This window comes from Salvelinus alpinus, chromosome 19 (assembly GCF_045679555.1).
Source record: "Salvelinus alpinus chromosome 19, SLU_Salpinus.1, whole genome shotgun sequence".
Taxonomy (NCBI): domain Eukaryota; kingdom Metazoa; phylum Chordata; class Actinopteri; order Salmoniformes; family Salmonidae; genus Salvelinus; species Salvelinus alpinus.
In genome coordinates this window covers 14,222,129-14,242,099 of record NC_092104.1, presented here as the reverse complement: position 1 = coordinate 14,242,099, position 19,971 = coordinate 14,222,129, and the positions used below count along the sequence as shown (strand labels likewise).

The following is a 19,971-nucleotide window of genomic DNA, read 5'->3' as shown; positions in this document are numbered from 1 at the left end:
AGGGAGACTGTAAACGTAGCATAGGGAGGAATGGCCTGCTGGCAGGGTAGAGGGAGACTGTAAACGTAGCGTAGGGAGGAATGGCCTGCTGGCAGGGTAGAGGGAGACTGTAAACGTAGCGTAGGGAGGAATGGCCTGCTGGCAGGATAGAGGGAGACTGTAAACGTAGCATAGGGAGGAATGGCCTGCTGGCAGGGTAGAGGGAGACTGTAAACGTAGCGTAGGGAGGAATGGCCTGCTGGCAGGGTAGAGGGAGACTGTAAACGTAGCGTAGGGAGGAATGGCCTGCTGGCAGGGTAGAGGGAGACTGTAAACGTAGCATAGGGAGGAATGGCCTGCTGGCAGGGTAGAGGGAGACTGTAAACGTAGCGAGGAATGGTCTGCTGGCAGGGTAGAGGGAGACCGTAAACGTAGCGTAGGGAGGAATGGCCTGCTGGCAGGGTAGAAGGAGACTGTAAACGTAGCGTAGGGAGGAATGGTCTGCTGGCAGGGTAGAGGGAGACTGTAAACGTAGCGTAGGGAGGAATGGCCTGCTGGCAGGGTAGAGGGAGACTGTAAACGTAGCGTAGGGAGGAATGGCCTGCTGGCAGGGTAGAGGGAGACTGTAAACGTAGCGTAGGGAGGAATGGTCTGCTGGCAGGGTAGAGGGAGACTGTAAACGTAGCGTAGGGAGGAATGGTCTGCTGGCAGGGTAGAGGGAGACTGTAAACGTAGCGTAGGGAGGAATGGTCTGCTGGCAGGGTAGAGGGAGATTGTAAACGTAGCGTAGGGAGGAATGGTCTGCTGGCAGGGTAGAGGGAGACTGTAAACGTAGCGTAGGGAGGAATGGCCTGCTGGCAGGGTAGAGGGAGACTATAAACGTAGCGTAGGGAGGAATGGTCTGCTGGCAGGGTAGAGGGAGACTGTAAACGTAGCGTAGGGAGGAATGGTCTGCTGGCAGGGTAGAGGGAGACTGTAAACGTAGCGTAGGGAGGAATGGTCTGCTGGCAGGGTAGAGGGAGACTGTAAACGTAGCGTAGGGAGGAATGGTCTACTGGCAGGGTAGAGGGAGACTGTAAACGTAGCATAGGGAGGAATGGTCTGCTGGCAGGGTAGAGGGAGACTAAACGTAGCGTAGGGAGGAATGGTTTGCTGGCAGGGTAGAGGGAGACTGTAAACGTAGCATAGGGAGGAATGGTCTGCTGGCAGGGTAGAGGGAGACTGTAAACGTAGCGTAGGGAGGAATGGTCTGCTGGCAGGGTAGAGGGAGACTGTAAACGTAGCGTAGGGAGGAATGGTCTGCTGGCAGGGTAGAGGGAGACTGTAAACGTAGCGTAGGGAGGAATGGCCTGCTGGCAGGGTAGAGGGAGACTGTAAACGTAGCGTAGGGAGGAATGGTCTGCTGGCAGGGTAGAGGGAGACTGTAAACGTAGCGTAGGGAGGAATGGTCTGCTGGCAGGGTAGAGGGAGACTGTAAACGTAGCATAGGGAGGAATGGTCTGCTGGCAGGGTAGAGGGAGACTGTAAACGTAGCGTAGGGAGGAATGGTCTGCTGGCAGGGTAGAGGGAGACTGTAAACGTAGCGTAGGGAGGAATGGCCTGCTGGCAGGATAGAGGGAGACTGTAAACGTAGCGTAGGGAGGAATGGTCTGCTGGCAGGGTAGAGGGAGACTGTAAACGTAGCGTAGGGAGGAATGGTCTGCTGGCAGGGTAGAGGGAGACTGTAAACGTAGCGTAGGGAGGAATGGCCTGCTGGCAGGGTAGAGGGAGACTGTAAACGTAGCGTAGGGAGGAATGGTCTGCTGGCAGGGTAGAGGGAGACTGTAAACGTAGCGTAGGGAGGAATGGTCTGCTGGCAGGGTAGAGGGAGACTGTAAACGTAGCATAGGGAGGAATGGTCTGCTGGCAGGATAGAGGGAGACTGTAAACGTAGCGTAGGGAGGAATGGTCTGCTGGCAGGGTAGAGGGAGACTGTAAACGTAGCGTAGGGAGGAATGGTCTGCTGGCAGGGTAGAGGGAGACTGTAAACGTAGCGTAGGGAGGAATGGCCTGCTGGCAGGGTAGAGGGAGACTGTAAACGTAGCATAGGGAGGAATGGTCTGCTGGCAGGGTAGAGGGAGACTGTAAACGTAGCGTAGGGAGGAATGGTCTGCTGGCAGGGTAGAGGGAGACTGTAAACGTAGCGTAGGGAGGAATGGTCTGCTGGCAGGGTAGAGGGAGACTGTAAACGTAGCGTAGGGAGGAATGGCCTGCTGGCAGGGTAGAGGGAGACTGTAAACGTAGCGTAGGGAGGAATGGTCTGCTGGCAGGGTAGAGGGAGACTGTAAACGTAGCGTAGGGAGGAATGGCCTGCTGGCAGGGTAGAGGGAGACTGTAAACGTAGCATAGGGAGGAATGGTCTGCTGGCAGGGTAGAGGGAGACTGTAAACGTAGCGTAGGGAGGAATGACCTGCTGGCAGGGTAGAGGGAGACTGTAAACGTAGCGTAGGGAGGAATGGCCTGCTGGCAGGGTAGAGGGAGACTGTAAACGTAGCGTAGGGAGGAATGGCCTGCTGGCAGGGTAGAGGGAGACTCAGGCTCAGTGGTTCACCCTCTTCCAGAGAGAGAGTCAGGAGGGATAGCTGGAACCAGGTCAGGCGTAAGGGGACAGAACAGCACCTGCGTTCCAGATGGCACTCTATTCCCTAAATAGCACACTACTTTTACTCTGGTCAACATAGTGCATTATATAGGGAACAGGGTGCCATTTGGGACGCAAACCACGGCTTGGGTTCTCCCATCTACTGCTCTGTGGACCAATCATATTCTAATACCACAAACCAACCCATAACCCTTCAGGACAGCTGAAAACCATCATTATCCACACTCTGGAGATACAATTATACAATTATTCAGTATACCAGAGTGCTTACAAACAAGGGTGAATAGGTCAGTGATCTACAGTACATACGTCAAACTATAAATTACAAAATTGGCTAAATATATATTTTTGATACAGCACTTCTACAGGAAATAGTCTAATGTTCAACAGTTGTAATTATAACTGGAGCAGAGATCATCTTCCTCTGATCCCATCTGTTCTGCATTGCAGTTATGAAATGTTTATTTTACTGGAAGAGAGTAGAGGTGGTTGGGGGGGAATGATGAGAGATCGCCTCAGATCAGATTAGCTTTCTAAAGACTACTGTAACTGAAGCCTCTGGTAAAGCCAAAAGGCAGTCAGTCAAAGAGTCTGGGGGGACTTGAGTCATAGGACCATAGAAACATAATCACTCAATGGATCTAATGGCTGATTCCATTTCTATGAACTACATTTACATTTTACATTTAAGTCATTTAGCAGACGCTCTTATTCAGAGCGACTTACAAATTGGTGCATTCACCTTATGATATCCAGTGGAACAACCACTTTACAATAGTGCATCTAACTCTTTTAAGGGGGGGGGGGGGTTAGAAGGATTACTTTATCCTATCCTAGGTATTCCTTAAAGAGGTGGGGTTTCAGGTGTCTCCGGAAGGTGGTGATTGACTCCGCTGACCTGGCGTCGTGAGGGAGTTTGTTCCACCATTGGGGTGCCAGAGCAGCGAACAGTTTTGACTGGGCTGAGCGGGAACTGTACTTCCTCAGAGGTAGGGAGGCGAGCAGGCCAGAGGTGGATGAACGCAGTGCCCTTGTTTGGGTGTAGGGCCTGATCAGAGCCTGAAGGTACGGGGGTGCCGTTCCCCTCACAGCTCCGTAACTAGACTAAAGAATGATGCTCAGGAACTAAGTCATGGGGAGGGATAACAGGCGGCAGATCACCAACATGGGTTGTCCACTATTATTAACATGTAGGAGAGACAGGAGAACAGTACAGTCCACCATGAGCCACTCCCCATGGCCTTGAAACAGACCTTCCATAACATCTAACAGGTGCAACTCTTACATTTCCACTCCATCCTTTGTGCTCCCACTGCCTCCAGAGTGGATCGAGCAGAGACTTTTAGGGCAGCCATTCATAGCTGCATCACTGTTAGTGTAGTGACTCACAAACCATCCTGAACAAACATCCTGACTGACAACAGAGTACAAAACTGCACATTGCTGCACCACTCCCAGGTAGCCCAAATCCATCCAGTCACCAGAGATGGTTTCTCAAGGTCATTTCCATCTGAAAGGACCCATGAGCACCAACAAGCGAAGTTCAACACTAGCATGTCAAATGAAGTGTCATTTAAAAAAAAATATATATATATATATATTAAGGCATATTTAAATGTTTCACCATTGTCTATCCTAAAAATGTGGAATAAGCAAAGGCTTTGATTTCTGGGGGGTTCTTCCAATAAGTGTGTTTGTCAAATTCTGTATAAATTGTTAAAAGTAGTCCTTGTGCAGAGTGTTGTATTGTTTAACTTTGAAAATCAATGGTCTTTGATTGGCATACATTTTAAGTGCTAAATTTAAAAAATGAGTCTCAGCGCATTTCTGTTATCATGGAATTTCCCTGAACTCAACTCTCCCACAGATTCTGACAGCTATTCAGTCTCACGTAGTTCACCTCCTTTATGTAGCGAGTCTAATGCACCAACTTTTCTGCAGTAAAATTAAGTGTAAGAATAAAACAGAGAAGTCAATAAATGTTGTTCAATTAAGCATTGAGTGGTCTGTAAGGTTCGAATAGCCAGAGGTGGTAATACTGGACAGAAATAAGATGAGTCTGAGGAATGTCTTGGCAGTGGTGGGCCTGGCCAGCTGGCCAACTTGGAAGTCTCTGTGGAATGTAACCATAAATAAGAAAGCTCAGTCAGGGAGGAAAGAGAAAGTCCAGTGTCTTCATCACAGTGCTACTAACTGAACAAAACCTGGAAATGAGTTCAATGGTTATGGTCCCATTAAAGGGTTAGCGATGTTTGAACTGTTTCTGATGAAAAGCTCAACCAGGGAGCGGGAGAGAGAGGGGGCCTGGGTCTCAATGTAGTCTACAGCAGTTATTAGGACAATCAAGTTGGCTGAGCAAACCATTCACTCAATGACAGTGTGACAATCAAATTTGTCATATGTGGGGAGTGTGGAAAAGAGTCACTTTTGAGAGCTTGTGACAGGCATGAGGAGTACAAACCACAAGATAAGTGTTTGTACGTGTGCACATCACTTGATTGAGTCACACAGACGTGCCACTCATCTCAAACATGACACAAGAATAGATATCCTGATGAAATGAGACGAACAGACCGGCAGTGTTTATCCCGACTATTATCATTGTAACAAGGTAACACACAGAGCACTCTGTATGACTTTGGCAGACTTAATAAACACTACAGAGAATCAGTGAGGTGCGAGTGGTTGGTTTGGCGGCATGACACAGCTGACATACTCCCAACACTGTCCTTTGAGTTACTCTGTTGTTTTGAAGTGAGGCATGATCACATGGTGAGAGGAACCAGTGGACCTCTTGAGCAAAGGAAAACATTTATTCATCTCAGTCCATTATGCTTAGTAGACAGCATGAAGGAGCTGAACTGGCAGATAATACAGTCCCTGTTCAACTGGCCTCAACTGCCTTTCAGGATACACTTGAATAAACTTCCCTGCAACTCATGTTCGGTGAAGGAACGTCTGGTTCAACTGAGAACTTCTGACGAAGCAGCCAACTCTCCGACCTTGTGTCTGTTGACGCTGTTCCCAAACTTCAGCAGAATCAAAAATAAACTTGTCAGCCTCATGTTGTGTGAAAACTAGCATACAGTATCATGGGCCTCAGAGTTGACAAGACCAATCTCATAATCCCCAACTCCACCGTGTCCTAGAGGTCTGGAGCATGAGTGGGGGAAACGTGATGTTCAGATGGGTTTGTGTGTGTTCTCTCTGCAGTGCGAGGATGGGTGAGGGTTCTTTCTTCATGTAGTTAGGACTGTGGGCTGATGGAGTGTCTCTCTGTCAGAGTGGTGAGGGGGAGGAAGGCAGGGAAGGTGCTGCTGACTGGGCATGAGGGGCCATGTGAGGGAAGACAGCAACAGCTCTCAAGAACAGAGGGAAGAAGTTGAAGAACAAAATGAGCTGACAGCGCATGCACAAAAACACTAGATCCAGGCCTGTGTCCTAAAATGGCACCCTATCGCCTTTATAGTGCACTATATAGTAGGGAGGGGAATTGCCAGGGACCTCACGATAATTAGATGCCGATACAATATTTATTGCAATTCTCTTGATTCTATATTTATTGCAATTTGATGTCCCGAACTTATTGCTCACTATATGTCTGCTGCAGAGAGAGAGCATGAAAAAAAAATGAGTTTCAGTCAGGGAAATAAAAAAGTACTGAAAACATGTTTTGCTGTCAATTTTAAAGAAAAGATGTGGAACAAGCTATAGGATGAAAAATACCAGAGTTTGTGCCGGTACAGCCGACTAGCACTAGATAACGCTGCTTATCAACAACAAAACATTATTGCTATAACATTGTTTCAAAAATAATACCGCAATATTATATACTCCCCCCCCCCTGCTGCACAAGAGCCTAATCAGACAGTCAGATAAAACTCAGTTCTTATGCTCATCCTGGCCACAGCCTGGCCTATGGTTTTCGCACAGCTAAAGAATCATTCATTTACAGTCAAAAAAATAAAATAAAAAGGTGGAGCGGGTAGAGATCTTCAAGTTCCTCAGTGGCCACCTCACTAAGGATCCATCATGGTCCACACACACCAACACAGTAATGAAGAAGGCACAACATCTCTTCCCCCTCAGGAGCCTGAAAAGATGTGTCATGGGCAATCAGATTCTCAAAAAGTTCTACAGCTGCACCATTAAGTGCATTCTGACTGGCTGCGTCGCCACTTGGCATGGCAACTGCTTGGCATCCGACCGCAAGGCGTTACAGGGGGTAGTGCGTATGGCCCAGTACATCACTGGGGCAGAGGTCCCTGCCATCCAGGACTTCTATACCAGGCAGTGTCATAGGAAGGCCCTAAAAAGTGTCAAAGATTCCAGCCACCCAAGTCATAGACCTTTATCTCTGCTACCGCATGGCATATGGTACCGATGCACCAAGTCTCAAACCAACAGGACACTGAACAGCTTCTACCCTTAGGTAGAAGGTGCACTAAATAGTTAGTGCAGATAGCTATTGGTTAACTATTTAACTAACTTTTTTGACTCATCAAATACACTGCTGCTACGGTTTATCATTGTCACTTTATCTCTAGTTATATGTACATATCTACCTCAATTACCTCGTACCCCTGCACATCCACTCAGTACTGGTACTCCTTGTATATAGCCATGTTATTACCTCATACCCCTGCACATCCACTCAGTACTGGTACTCCTTGTATATAGCCATGTTATTACCTCATACCCCTGCACATCCACTCAGTACTGGTACTCCTTGTATATAGCCATGTTATTGTTACACGTTTTACTGTATTATTTCCTCTCTCTCTGCATTGTTGGGAATGGCACGTAATACTAACTGTTGGTCCACACCTGTTGTTTACAAAGCATGTGACAAATACAACAAAAAAGTTTTTGAAAAAAAGTAACAACTTCCCCCCTCCCTAAACCATGCCGCTGTGTTTTACCCCAATAACGTTCTGTTCAGGACTATGAATAGGCTATATGTGGTAATACTAAATTGTGGGAACTGGGCTGGAAATTGAATGGATGGAATTAGTTCCTAGATGACAGAAACGAACGTGGTGTAGGCTACCTTTGGCTCTTCATGAGGGCACCCCAGGGAACTACAGTGTTTCCCTTCAGTGCTACATTCAATTGTTGGCAACATTGACGTTGAAGGCTACTGTTCAGTTTTAGTTCTTATTCACCCATTTATGATCCGTCGCCTACACACACACACACTGATGCGTTACTGTGGTAAGGGCAAACATTGACAAAATCCCAACCCACCCACTCACCTGTAAGGATCTCCTGCTTGCCCTCATCCAGGTGCCTCGAAATCACGTCTCCCACAGCGACAAATGCAATTTCGCTTTTACCACAGTAACGCATCAGTGTGTGTAATCCCAACCCACCCACCCACTCACCTGTAATGATCTCCCGTTTGCCCTCATCCAGGTGGCTCGAAATCACGTCTCCCATAGCGACAAATACAACTTAATCCAATGACAACTCTCCCGTTCGTTTCAAAGGCAAATAGAACACACAAATCTACCAACACAGAAACAAGTGAACACAGCAACAGATTTGAACTCTGGTGCCCCCTTCTCACCCTTACCTAAACCGCCAACATAATGTGATTAGTGAGATTGGAGTGCGAGCGGGAAAGAGCAGAGTTGAGCTGAGCACAAGGCTGCCGTCTATTATTTCGCATTGAGTAAGGGAGACACACCCTCAATGTGAGTTCATATGCCAGTGAGGGGATTTGATTAATGCCCCGGGTGAACCGGGTTAGCGTTGATTCCATTCGTTTTGGAACGGTGCTGCCTTCCGGGCGTGATGGCTAGGTTAAGCACGTGGAGTAATGAGTAACGTCAGTATAACATTATGTAAATCATTGGTAGGATTCTGTTTTCACATGCGGAAGATTTTTATTTAGATAAAATGGCTTTATCCTTTCCAATTAAAACTAGTTTGAAAATGCAAACACAGGCCTATATTTTTGGAAAATAGATTTATATTTCTGAACGATGCATCTTGCTGCCTTGTAGACATGACGAGCAGTACCGCATACGCTGCTGTTCGATTTGAGATGGGCGCTCCTCGCTCGCCGATTTTTCCTGTTCACGTTACTGGAAAAGCCTACTACACTTAATCAAACTCCCTCAATCTAATTTCTTTAGGCAAGCAAAGGTGTGGCTTCGACAGAAGTATGATTGGTAAAGCCAATTCGTTACTATCAAGGGCGCGTCAAGAGATCGCGCTATGGTCTGTTTACTTTTGCCTCGCGACTATTCCAGAATTTGTAGCTGGAAGAGGGAGCCTAAAGAGTTTCCATAGTAATTTTACGATATGTAAAGTGCTTGAATGAAATTAAACTACGTTTGAACTATAAGCCAAACTGCTGTGCTTAGTTATTACGCTACAATAGAAATGACCTCAAATTTAGCCTAGCGGTTAGATTGGGCCACTAACGAAAAGGTCGGTAGTTCGAATCCCCGAGCCGACAAGGTGAACAATCGGTCGATGTGCCCTTGAGCAAGGCACTTAACGCTAATTGCTCCAGGTTAGGCGTTGATAATGGGTGGATTCGATTACGCTGAGCCTCTTACAAAAGTGTTACATTATGTGAAATGCATTACTAAATGTGTAATTAACATTAATCCTACACTTTTTTAAATACAAAAACAAACATTTGATTAATACAATATTTAATCAGTCACCTTCAAATGAAGGGGGTGATGACGCAATCTTTGCAAGAGGGAGGGAATATGATTTCATTGGTCCTCAACTCTCGGCTCAGTCGTTTCAGTCAGGGAAATTGTGCTTTCAAGACAACTGGGAACTCGGACAAATAAGAGGTCAAAATATGACGTCAGTGGTCTTCAGGTCGGAAAGTGGGAGCTTTCGAAAGAGGCCCGACGTCCCGACTTGGAATTCCGAGTTGGATAACAGTTTAAAATATATTTTTTCTAGGTCGGAGCTCGATTTTTCCGTGTTCCCAGTTATCTTGAACACTCGGAAGTCGGAGATTTCCGAGTTTCTATTTTTCTTGAACGCGACATTTTTGGAGTTAGCCTGCCAAATAGCCGGTTAATTATCTTTTCCATTAAATATAGGCTATGCTTGAATTGTCTAACTTGTTTTTATTGAGCAGGCATATAAAGCGTGTTTATCAAAAGCAATCACTTTTTCATGTTAAAACACAGACTGCTACATAACTCCACGTGCTTAATTACGTCGCTTTTGTTTTGAGACAACTTTGCTATGGGTTTGAATAGGGCACATGGCTCAGGCCCCGGAGGCAACTCAGTTCCAAAACAAATGCGATCAACTTTCACCCGCTGCAAAACACGCCTACCCAGGTGCTCGGGACAGTTTAATAGAATTTCCTCAATGGCTGACCGTGGCCCTGTAGGGGGAGATGGGATATACAAAAAAACACATTTACAATTCACACACGTGTATAATTGCCTACTTGAAATAGGACATATATAAGCACACACACAACACTGTAGTTAATGAGTAAAACTATTTGGATTTATACTTTTTATTTATTTTTATTCAACCTTTATTTAACTAGGCAAGTCAGTTAATAATAAATTCTTATTTACAATGACGACCTACCAAAAGGCCTCGTGCGTGGACGGGATTAAAAAAATAACTATATTTATATATAAATATAGGACAAAACACACATCATGACAAGAGAGACAACACTACACAAATAGAGACCTAAGACAACAACATACCAAGGCAGCAACACATGACAACACAGCATGGTAGAAACACAACATGACAACAACATGATAGCAACACAACGTGGTAGCAGCACAAAACATGGTACAAACATTATTGGGCACAGACAACAGCACAACGGGCAAGAAGGTAGAGACAACAATACATCATGCAAAGCAGCCACAACTGTCAGTAAGAGTGTCCATGATTGAGTCTTTGAATGAAGAGATTGAGATAAAACTTTCCAGTTTGAGTGTTTGTTGCAGCTCCTTCCAGTCGCTAGCTGCAGCGAACTGAAAAGACGAGCGACTCAGGGATGTGTGTGCTTTGTGGACCTTTAACAGAATGTGACTAGCAGAACGGGTGTTGTATGTGGAGGATGAGGGCTGCAGTAGATATCTCAGATATGGGGGAGTGAGGCCTAAGAGGTTTTTATAAATAAGCATCAACCAGTGGGTCTTGCAACGAGGATACAGAGATGAACAGTTTACAGAGGAGTATAGAGTACAGTGATCAAATCAAATCAAGTTTATTTTATATAGCCCTTCGTACATCAGCTAATATCTCGAAGTGCTGTACAGAAACCCAGCCTAAAACCCCAAACAGCAAGCAATGCAGGTGTAGAAGCACGGTGGCTAGGAAAAACTCCCTAGAAAGGCCAAAACCTAGGAAGAAACCTAGAGAGGAACCAGGCTATGATGTGTCCTATAAGGAGCATTGGTGGCAAATCTGATGGCCGAATGGTGAAGAACATCTAGCCGTTCGAAAGCACCCTTACCTGCCGATCTATAAATTATGTCTCCGTAATCTAGCATGGGTAGGATGGTCATCTGAATCAGGGTTAGTTTGGCAGCTGGGGTGAAAGAGGAGCGATTACGATAGAGGAAAACAAGTCTAGATTTAACTTTAGCCTGCAGCTTTGATATGTTCTGAGAGAAGGACAGTGTACTGTCTAGCCATACTCCCAAGTACTTGTAGGAGATGACTACCTCAAGCTCTAAACCCTCAGAGGTAGTAATCACACCTCTGGGGAGAGAGGCATTCTTACCAAACCACATGACCATTGTTTTGGAGGTGTTCAGAACAAGGTTAAGGGTAGAGAAAGATTGTTGGACACTAATAAAGCTTTGTTGTAGAGCATTTAACACAAAATCCGGGGAGGGGCCAGCTGAGTATAAGACTGTATCATCTGCATATAAATGGATGAGAGAGCTTCCTACTGCCTGAGCTATGTTGTTGATGTAAATTGAGAAGTGCGTGGGGCCTAGGATGAAGCCTTGGGGTACTCCCTTGGTGACAGGCAGTGGCTGAGACAGCAGATTTTCTGACTTTATACACTGCACTCTTTGAGAGAGGTAGTTAGCAAACCAGGCCAAAGACCCCTTAGAGACACCCATACTCCTTAGCTGGCCCACAAAAATGGAATGGTCTACCGTATCAAAAGCTTTGGACAAGTCAATATAAATAGCAGCACAACATTGCTTAGAATCAAGGGCAACGGTGACATCATTGAGGACCTTTAAGTTTGCAGTGACACATCCATAACCTGAGCGGAAACCAGATTGCATACCAGAGAGAATACTATAGACATCAAGAAAGCCAGTCAGTTGATTATTGACAACTTTTTCCAACACTTTGATAAACAGGACATATACAGATGAGATGTACCTACTTTTCAGGTCTTCACAAAATTGGCGTGGGCCTTTTTCAAATAAGGTAGGGAGGAAGGACGCTGTTTCAATATTTTTCAATGGGAGTCATGGATAAGTGGATAGATAGGTGGAGTGTGTCTGAAAGTGTGCGTTGCGAAATAAGTGGGAGGATCATCACGAAGTGGGTGTATGGAAACCTAACAGCTAATTGGGCGGACCCGTTACTTCACAACGCCCACTTTCAGACACTCCACCTATGCAGTTAACCCAGAGAGGAAGAGGCGAAGGGAGAGGTGTTACTACGCCCAAAATCTGTTCACAAAAATAATTGAGGAATTTTGTGTGTCAAATTTGGTCACCAAAAATTGAATTGCTAATTTTCTATGTGAGGCTTATTTGATCAAATAGAAGTTGCATAATAGTCAGGTTCTTCTTCTTCATGTGGCTTTCTCACTGGGGGGCTCCCAGTCGAATCACTCACCTTTGGGCTATCCTCTACTCATCACTGTCTCAGCATAGGAAACTTTCTGCCCCACTTGAACTCTGGCAATCTCAACCTGTCTCTCTCTCACAGGGATTTTGGACCCCCATCTGCATGGGACACACAGTGCTTTCTCTATCCCAACTGTACACTCCCTCTGACTATGCTCTCCTGTGCATTTCTCACATCATGGGATTTCCCTTCTACACACTACTACAACATGTCAGAATCCTTGGCATCTAAAGCACCGTATGGGGTTCGGGAACATAGGCCCTCACGTAATAGCAAATATAACCTAACCTGACCTTATCAGGTAGAAACTCTGTGTCAAAGCTCAACAAGACAAAAAGCACAGGAGGCTGCTGAGAGGAGGATAGCTCATAATAATGGCTGGAATGGAGTAAATGGAATGCTATCAAAAACATGGCACCCGTGTGTTTGAGTTTGATACCATTCCATCAATTCCATTCCAGTCATTACTATGAGCTTGTACTCCCCAATTAAGGTGCCACCAACTTCCTGTGACAGACAGGGTATTCTCAGTCTCGCCATTGCCACTGACTACATTTCGAGATCCTCAAGATTCTGAAAATAGCAAGAAACCCTAAAGGTAAGATTACTTGGTTTGTATTCAGGAGACGAAGGTCTGAATTTAGCGCCATTCTTACACTTTCATCGCACCTCCTTTGCAACATTTTTGCCCTGAAGCTAGCTACGACTAGCTAGCTGTTTGTCATTCCCTGTAATGGTTAGGTTGTTATGAATGCACTGACTAAGTGGACACACGTGGCATTTTAGCAACTTTGAAAAAAAACGACTTTACATCAGAGTTGTCTGTTTTTTCATAGAGATAGAGGACTCATCATGGATATTACCCATTTTAGTATGGACATTGCCATTGAGCGCTTCCACCATTTTAAAGTAGTCAACTGGGTGGGGATTCCTATGAGTTAGGTGCAATCAGCCAATGAAGAAGAAAATGTACTGCTTTAAAATGGAGATGCTGTCACAGGCAATATAATGGCACAGATACAAAGATAAGTCCTCTATCTTATTTTTATTTTATTTAACCAGGCAAGTCAGTAAAGAACAAATTCTTATTTACAATGTCGGCCTAGGAACAGTGGAATACCTAGGATAGGATAAAGTAATCCTTCTAACCCCCCCCTCCCCCTTAAAAGAGTTAGATGCACTATTGTAAAGTGGCTGTTCCACTGGATATCATAAGGTGAATGCACCAATTTGTAAGTCGCTCTGGATAAGAGCGTCTGCTAAATGACTTAAATGTAAAATGTAAATGTTTAACAGCCTTGTTCAGGGGCAGAATGATAGATTTTTACCTTGTTAGCTCGGGGATTCTATCTAGCAACCTTTCGGTTACTGGCCCGACGCTTTAACCAGGTTGTTCACACGCATACCTGCCCTCTCATTGGCTAGTATGGTCCCACCACAGGAGGTTGGTGGCACCTAAATCGGGGAGAACGGGCTCCTGGTAATGGCTGGAGCGGACTAGATGGAATGGTATAATAGAATGGAATAGAAGCCATTCCATTCGCTCCGTTCAAGCAATTAATATGATCTATCCTCCCCTCAGCAGCCTCTACTGGGTCCCACCTGATTTCACCTGCATTCCATCTTTGAGGACACATTTTTCATTTTTAGAGTGGTCATTTGACTATCTTGTAAATATAATAGAAAATCTTTGGTTACCCATACAAGAGAGGAAGAGGCGAAGGGAAAGGGATAACAGGACCCAACAGGACCCCAACAGGACCCTTCTCCAGCAGGTGGCGTTTAAAAAAAAGAAGCTCACCAAGTGAAGAGTTTTTGTATGGAGGTCTTCAGTGTCGAATTTGGTCAACAGAATATGTAATGGCTGATTTGCTACGCGAGGATTATTTGATCAAATATACATTTCGTATTCCTTAGCTTGTTTCGAGTGTACTGATATAAGTAGGACACGTGACATCCCGGCAACTTTGTGCCTGTTCTTAACGAGTATCTGCCCTCTCATTAGCTAGAATGGTCCCACCTGATCTTGCCTTCTCCCGACTACTTTCCATTTTTGAATACATTTATTTTCATTGTTAGAGTGGCCACTTGAGTATCTGGTCAACATAATGGATAATCTGTGCCCATACCTGTTTGAATGCCACGCGCACAAAATGAGACCAAGACCTTTGTTTACCTAGACGTTACTGCCCCCCCGTGGACATCTCTAGGTAGTTTGATAATGTAGTCAATGTTTATACATTGAATTATGTATTGCACTTGCGCTGAAAATATAAAATATAAATGTTTAATCATTATTTTTTATTAGGCTCCTGACACAACAAAATTAAAATCTGAAGTAATTTGCCTAAAAACGTTACTTTATTCTAACCCTAATGTAAAATACAGTAACTTTAACTTGATAATTAATACTCTGCAGAAAGCCAAACATATTTGTGTTAATTTAAAAGTTAGGCTATGTAATCATTAGGTATGACAGCCGAAATCGACATGGTTGTACAGTAGCCTACAGGCAAGGCGGAGGCGTAAAGGATTAGGTCTACAGTATGCTACATCGCTGTATTAGCTGAGGTCGGGTTAAGGGAGCGAGAGCGGGGGATTTAGAGACGTGTTCACTACAGAGGCATCACCATGGCACCGCTCGGACTAAAAGCCATTGTGGGAGAAAGTAAGAATATTTATTTGCATTTAACGATCAACCACCGTTATGTAGGCTAGCACTGTGTACTGCGTGGAGGTTTTTCATTTTTGACAGTAGGCTATTCTAAAAGTAATTTAGGCTATTTTAATTTGTTTGAATTACTATTTTATTTATATATCTATTTGTAAATCAAACATTATTTAAGTACATTCTTTTGCCAAAAACTTCTCGAGAAGTAGACATATTGAAAGTAAAAATCTAGTGCGTCCTGCATCCGATACGATTGCACAACGTGCGTAAAGGCGCTCAGTTCTCCTATCTTTCCTATTTCATCTGGTGGTTCCATTTATTATATTTCTCTACTGGATAGCACACTAATTGAAAGTCAATTGAGACACCAATGCAAAGAATGTATCAAAAGTCAATTATATCTTTGCAAGGATGTACACTGACCCACAGCTTATTTTATCCTGTCTGCTAGTAGGTTACAGACTGGCAGGTTGGTGGTCTTGGCTCTTCTGTTAACCTCCTGAGACACAATCGTTGTGGTTGTCTGGCTCAGGCAGACAGGAGAAGCGTAATGGAATGTGTCCCAAATGGCACCCTATTCCCTATATAGTGCACTTGACCAGAGTCATATGTGCCCATATTGTCCCTGGTCAAAAGTAGTGCACTATACAGGGAATAGGGAACCATTTGAGAGGTAGACATCATCTTTCATTCCAATGCTTCTTGTGAGTTTGTGTTGTCGCTGACTGACATGTTCATGGGGCATTGGGGCAATTACCCCTAGCTAAACCTGTTGGTTAATTGGATAGTGAATTCATTCAATGATAGACGGACAGGTTGCCTCTATAACCCTCAACCCATGTTCAAAACCACATTGTTTGAAAATCAAATCAAAATCAAATCAAATGTTATTGGTCGCATACACATATTTAGAAGATGTTATTGCGGGTGTAGCGAAATGTTTGTATGCCTAGCTCCAATGAAGCATAGGCCTATTTCTGTTTTTTGGTAAGCTTTTGGTTTGTAGGATATATTGTCATGGGCGTTGTTACGTCACATCCTGTGGGACAGAAAGAGCCCAGAAATAGCAGCCCAGTTCTGTGGCGTAAGAGGATTGAAAGAGATTAAGCCTTGTGATTGCTATGTGTCCCTCTCACTGACTCACTCCAGTAGATAGATAGGACAGCTTTTTAATTATATATTTGAAGCTCATACCCCCTCCCTCTACTACCCTCAACATCAGCAAAACAAAGAAACTGATTGTGCACTACAGGAAACAGATGGCAGAGCACGTCCCCATCCACATCGGTGGCTGTAGTGGAGAGGGTCGAGAGCTTCAAGTTCCTCAGTGTCCCCATCACTAAGGAATTAACATGGTCCACACACACACTAACACAGTCGTGAAGAAGGCACAACACTGGCTCTTCCCACTCAGGAGCCTGAAAAGATATGGCATGGGCCCTCAGGTCCTCAAAAAGTTATACAGCTGCACCATTGAGAGCATCTTGACTGGCTGCATCACCGCTTGGTATGGCAACTGCTTGGCATCTGACCGCAAGGTGTTACAGAGGATAGTGCGTACGGCCCAGTACATCACTGGGGCCAAGCTTCCTGCCATCCAGGACCTACAGTACCAGTCAAAAGTTTTAGAACCTATTCATTAAGATTTAATCTTTTTTTTTGCTATTTTCTACATTGTAAAATAATAGTGAAGATGTCAAAACTATGAAATAACATATGGAATCATATAGTAAACAAAAAAGTGTTTAACAAATCAAAATACATTTTATATTTTAAATTCTTCAAAGTAGCCACCCTTTGCCTTGATAACAGCTTTGCACACTCTTGGCATTCTCTCAACCAGCTTCACCTGGAATGCTTTCCAATAGTGTTGAAGGAGTTCCCACATATGCTGAGCACTTGTTGGCTGCTTTTCCTTCACTCTGTGGACTAACTCATGCAAAACCATCTCAATTGGGTTGAGGTCGGGTGATTGTGGAGGCCAGGTCATCTGATGCAGCACTCCATCACTCTCCTTCTTGGTCAAATAGCCCTTACACAGCCTGGAAGTGTGTTGGGTAATTTGTCCTGTTGAAAAACAAATGATAGTCCTACTAAGCGCAAACCAGATGGGATGGCGTATCGCTGCAGAATACTGTGGTAGTGATGCTGGTTAAGTGTGCCTTGAATTCTAAATAAATCACTGACAATGTCACCAGCAAAGCACCCCCACACCATCACACCTTCTCCTCCATGCTTCACGGTAGGAACCACACATGCGGAGATCATCCGTTCACCTACTCTGCATCTCACAAATACTGTACATGGCGGTTGGATCCAAAAATCTCAAATTTGGACTCATCAGACCAAAGGACATATTTCCATCGGTCTAATGTCAATTGCTTGTGTTTCTTGGCCCAAGCAAGTCTCTTTTTCTTATTGGTGGCCTTTTAGTAGTGGTTTCTTTGCAGCAATTCGACCATGAAGGCCTGATTCACGTGGTCTCCTCTGAACAGTTGATTTCGAGATGTGTCTGTTACTTGAACTCTGTGAAGCATTTATTTGGGCAAAAATTTCTGAGGCTGGTAACTCGAGTGAATTGATCCTCTCTGCAGCAGAGGTAACTCTGGGTCTTCCTGTAGCAGTCCTCATGAGAGCTAGTTTCATCATAGCGCTTCATGTTTTTGCGACTGTACTTGAAGAACTTTCAAAGTTCTTTACATTTTCCGGATTGATTGAGCTTCATGTCTTAAAGTAATGATGGACTGTCATTTCTCTTTGCTTATTTGAGCTGTTCTTGCCATAATATGGACTTGGTCTTTTACCAAATAGGGCTATCTTCTGTATACCACCTCTACCTTTATCACAACACAACTGATTGGCTCGAACACATTAAGAAAGAAAGAAATTAAACAAATTAACTTTTAACAAGGCACACCAGTTAATTGAAATGCATTCCAGGTGACTACCTCATGAAGCTGGTTGAGAGAATGCCAAAAGTGTGCAAAGCTGTCATCAAGGCAAAGGGTGGCTACTTTTTAAGAATCTCAAATATATATTTTTTGGGGGGGGTTACTACATGATTCCATATGTGTTATTTCATAGTTTTGATGTCTTCCCTATTGTTCTACAATTTAGAAAATAGTAATAAAAAAAAGAAAAACCCTTGAATGAGTATGTGTGTCCAAACCTTTGACTGGTTCTGTATATTCTAGGCAGTGTCAGAGGAAGGCCCAGAAATTTGTCAGTCTCCAGTCCCCCAAGTTATAGACTGTTCTCTCTGCTACCACACCTAAGGCTCCTTAACAGCTTCTACCCCCAAGCCGTAAGACTGCTGAACAATTAATCAAATAGCCACCAGGACTATTTACATTAGTAAATTGACTCAGTGCCGGTACCCCCTGTATTTAGCCTCATTATTGTTATGGCATTTACTGTCTATGACAAGGGGAAATAGCCTACGATGCTTTTATCACAAAAAAAGTATTCTGTGCAAACTGAAGTGTGCTAATCAATGATTTCTCCCTTTACAGAGATTATGAATGATGTCATCAAGAAGGTACACAAGAAAGGAGAATGGAAGGTATGGGCAGCTTTTACAGTGCCTTCAGAAAGGAAACTGAACAAAAATATAAACGCAACATGCAACAATTTCAAAGATTTTACTGAGTTACAGTTAATATAAGGATATCGGTCAATTGAAATAAGTAAATTAGGCCCTAATCTATGGGTGTCACATGACTGGGCAAGGGTGGGTCTGGCTCCCAATCGGGTGGGCCTATGCCCTCCCAGGCCCACCCATGGATCCACTGGGAAGCCAGGCCCAGCCAATCAGAATGTGGTTTTCCCACAAAAGGGATTTATTACAGACAGAAATACACCTCAGCAGGTGAAGAAGCCAGATGTGGAGGTCCTGGGCTGGCATGGTTAAACGTGGTCTGCGGTTGTAAGCTGGTTGGACGTATGTATTATGGGGATCCATAATAAATACAAATACTGCCAAATTCTCTAAAATGACGTTGGAGGCAGCTTATGGTAGAGAAAATAACATTCAATTCTCTGGCAACAGCTCTGGTGGACATTCCTGCAGTCAGGATGCCAATTGTACGCTCCCTCAAAACTTGAGACATCTGTGGTATTGTGTTGTGTGACAAAGCTGCACATTTTAGAGTGGCCTTTTATTTTCCCCAGCACAAGGTGCACCTGTGTAATGATCATGCTGTTTAATCAGCTTGATATGCCACACCTGTTAGGTGTATGGATTATCTTGGTAAAGGAGAAATGCTTATTAACAGGGATGTAAACAAATTTGTGCTCAACATTTTAAATAAATAAGCTTTTTGTGGGTATGGGCAATTTCTGGGATCTTTTATTTCAGCTCATGAAACATGGGACCAACACTACATGTTGCGTTTATATTTTTGTTCGGTATAAATTAATACTTTCTGAAGGCACTCCATATCAATGGTTATAAATCACTGTGTCTTGGTTATGAATGACTGCGTCTTGGTTATGAATGACTGCGTCTTGGTTATGAATGACTGCGTCTTGGTTATGAATGACTGCGTCTTGGTTATAAATCACTGCGTCTTGGTTATGAATGACTGCGTCTTGGTTATAAATCACTGCGTCTTGGTTATGAATGACTGCGTCTTGGTTATGAATGACTGCGTCTTGGTTATGAATGACTGCGTCTTGGTTATGAATGACTGCGTCTTGGTTATGAATGACTGCGTCTTGGTTATGAATGACTGCGTCTTGGTTATTAATGACTGCGTCTTGGTTATGAATAACTGGGTCTTGGTTATGAATGACTCTCTGATAGTACATGATAGCGCTGGTCTGCGCCCAAATGGCACCC

At 44.2% G+C, this 19,971-nt stretch overlaps 2 protein-coding genes across 6 annotated transcripts in view; one reads left to right on the top strand and one right to left on the bottom strand.

Annotated features, from left to right (window-relative positions):
- LOC139545033 (protein Niban 2-like) overlaps nt 1–8,244 on the bottom strand; it is a 35,832-nt gene extending 27,588 nt beyond the window's left edge. Inside the window, exon 1 of the mRNA XM_071352383.1 lies at nt 8,005–8,244. Within this exon, the coding sequence (XP_071208484.1) occupies nt 8,005–8,059 (55 nt within the window). The 5' untranslated portion in view covers nt 8,060–8,244. The remainder of the gene's footprint in view (nt 1–8,004) is intronic.
- Nucleotides 1–19,971, top strand: part of LOC139545034 (syntaxin-binding protein 1-like) — a 44,480-nt gene that overhangs the window by 3,856 nt on the left and 20,653 nt on the right. For 2 of the 5 annotated variants that reach the window (XM_071352385.1, XM_071352384.1), the window contains exons 1-2: nt 15,005–15,128; nt 18,644–18,693. In XM_071352385.1, the coding sequence (XP_071208486.1) occupies nt 15,092–15,128; nt 18,644–18,693 (87 nt within the window). In that variant the 5' untranslated portion in view covers nt 15,005–15,091. Of the gene's footprint in view, nt 1–12,926; nt 13,059–15,004; nt 15,129–18,643; nt 18,694–19,971 lie in introns of those variants that run through there. The other 3 variants (XM_071352388.1, XM_071352386.1, XM_071352387.1) reach the window with 2 other exon arrangements.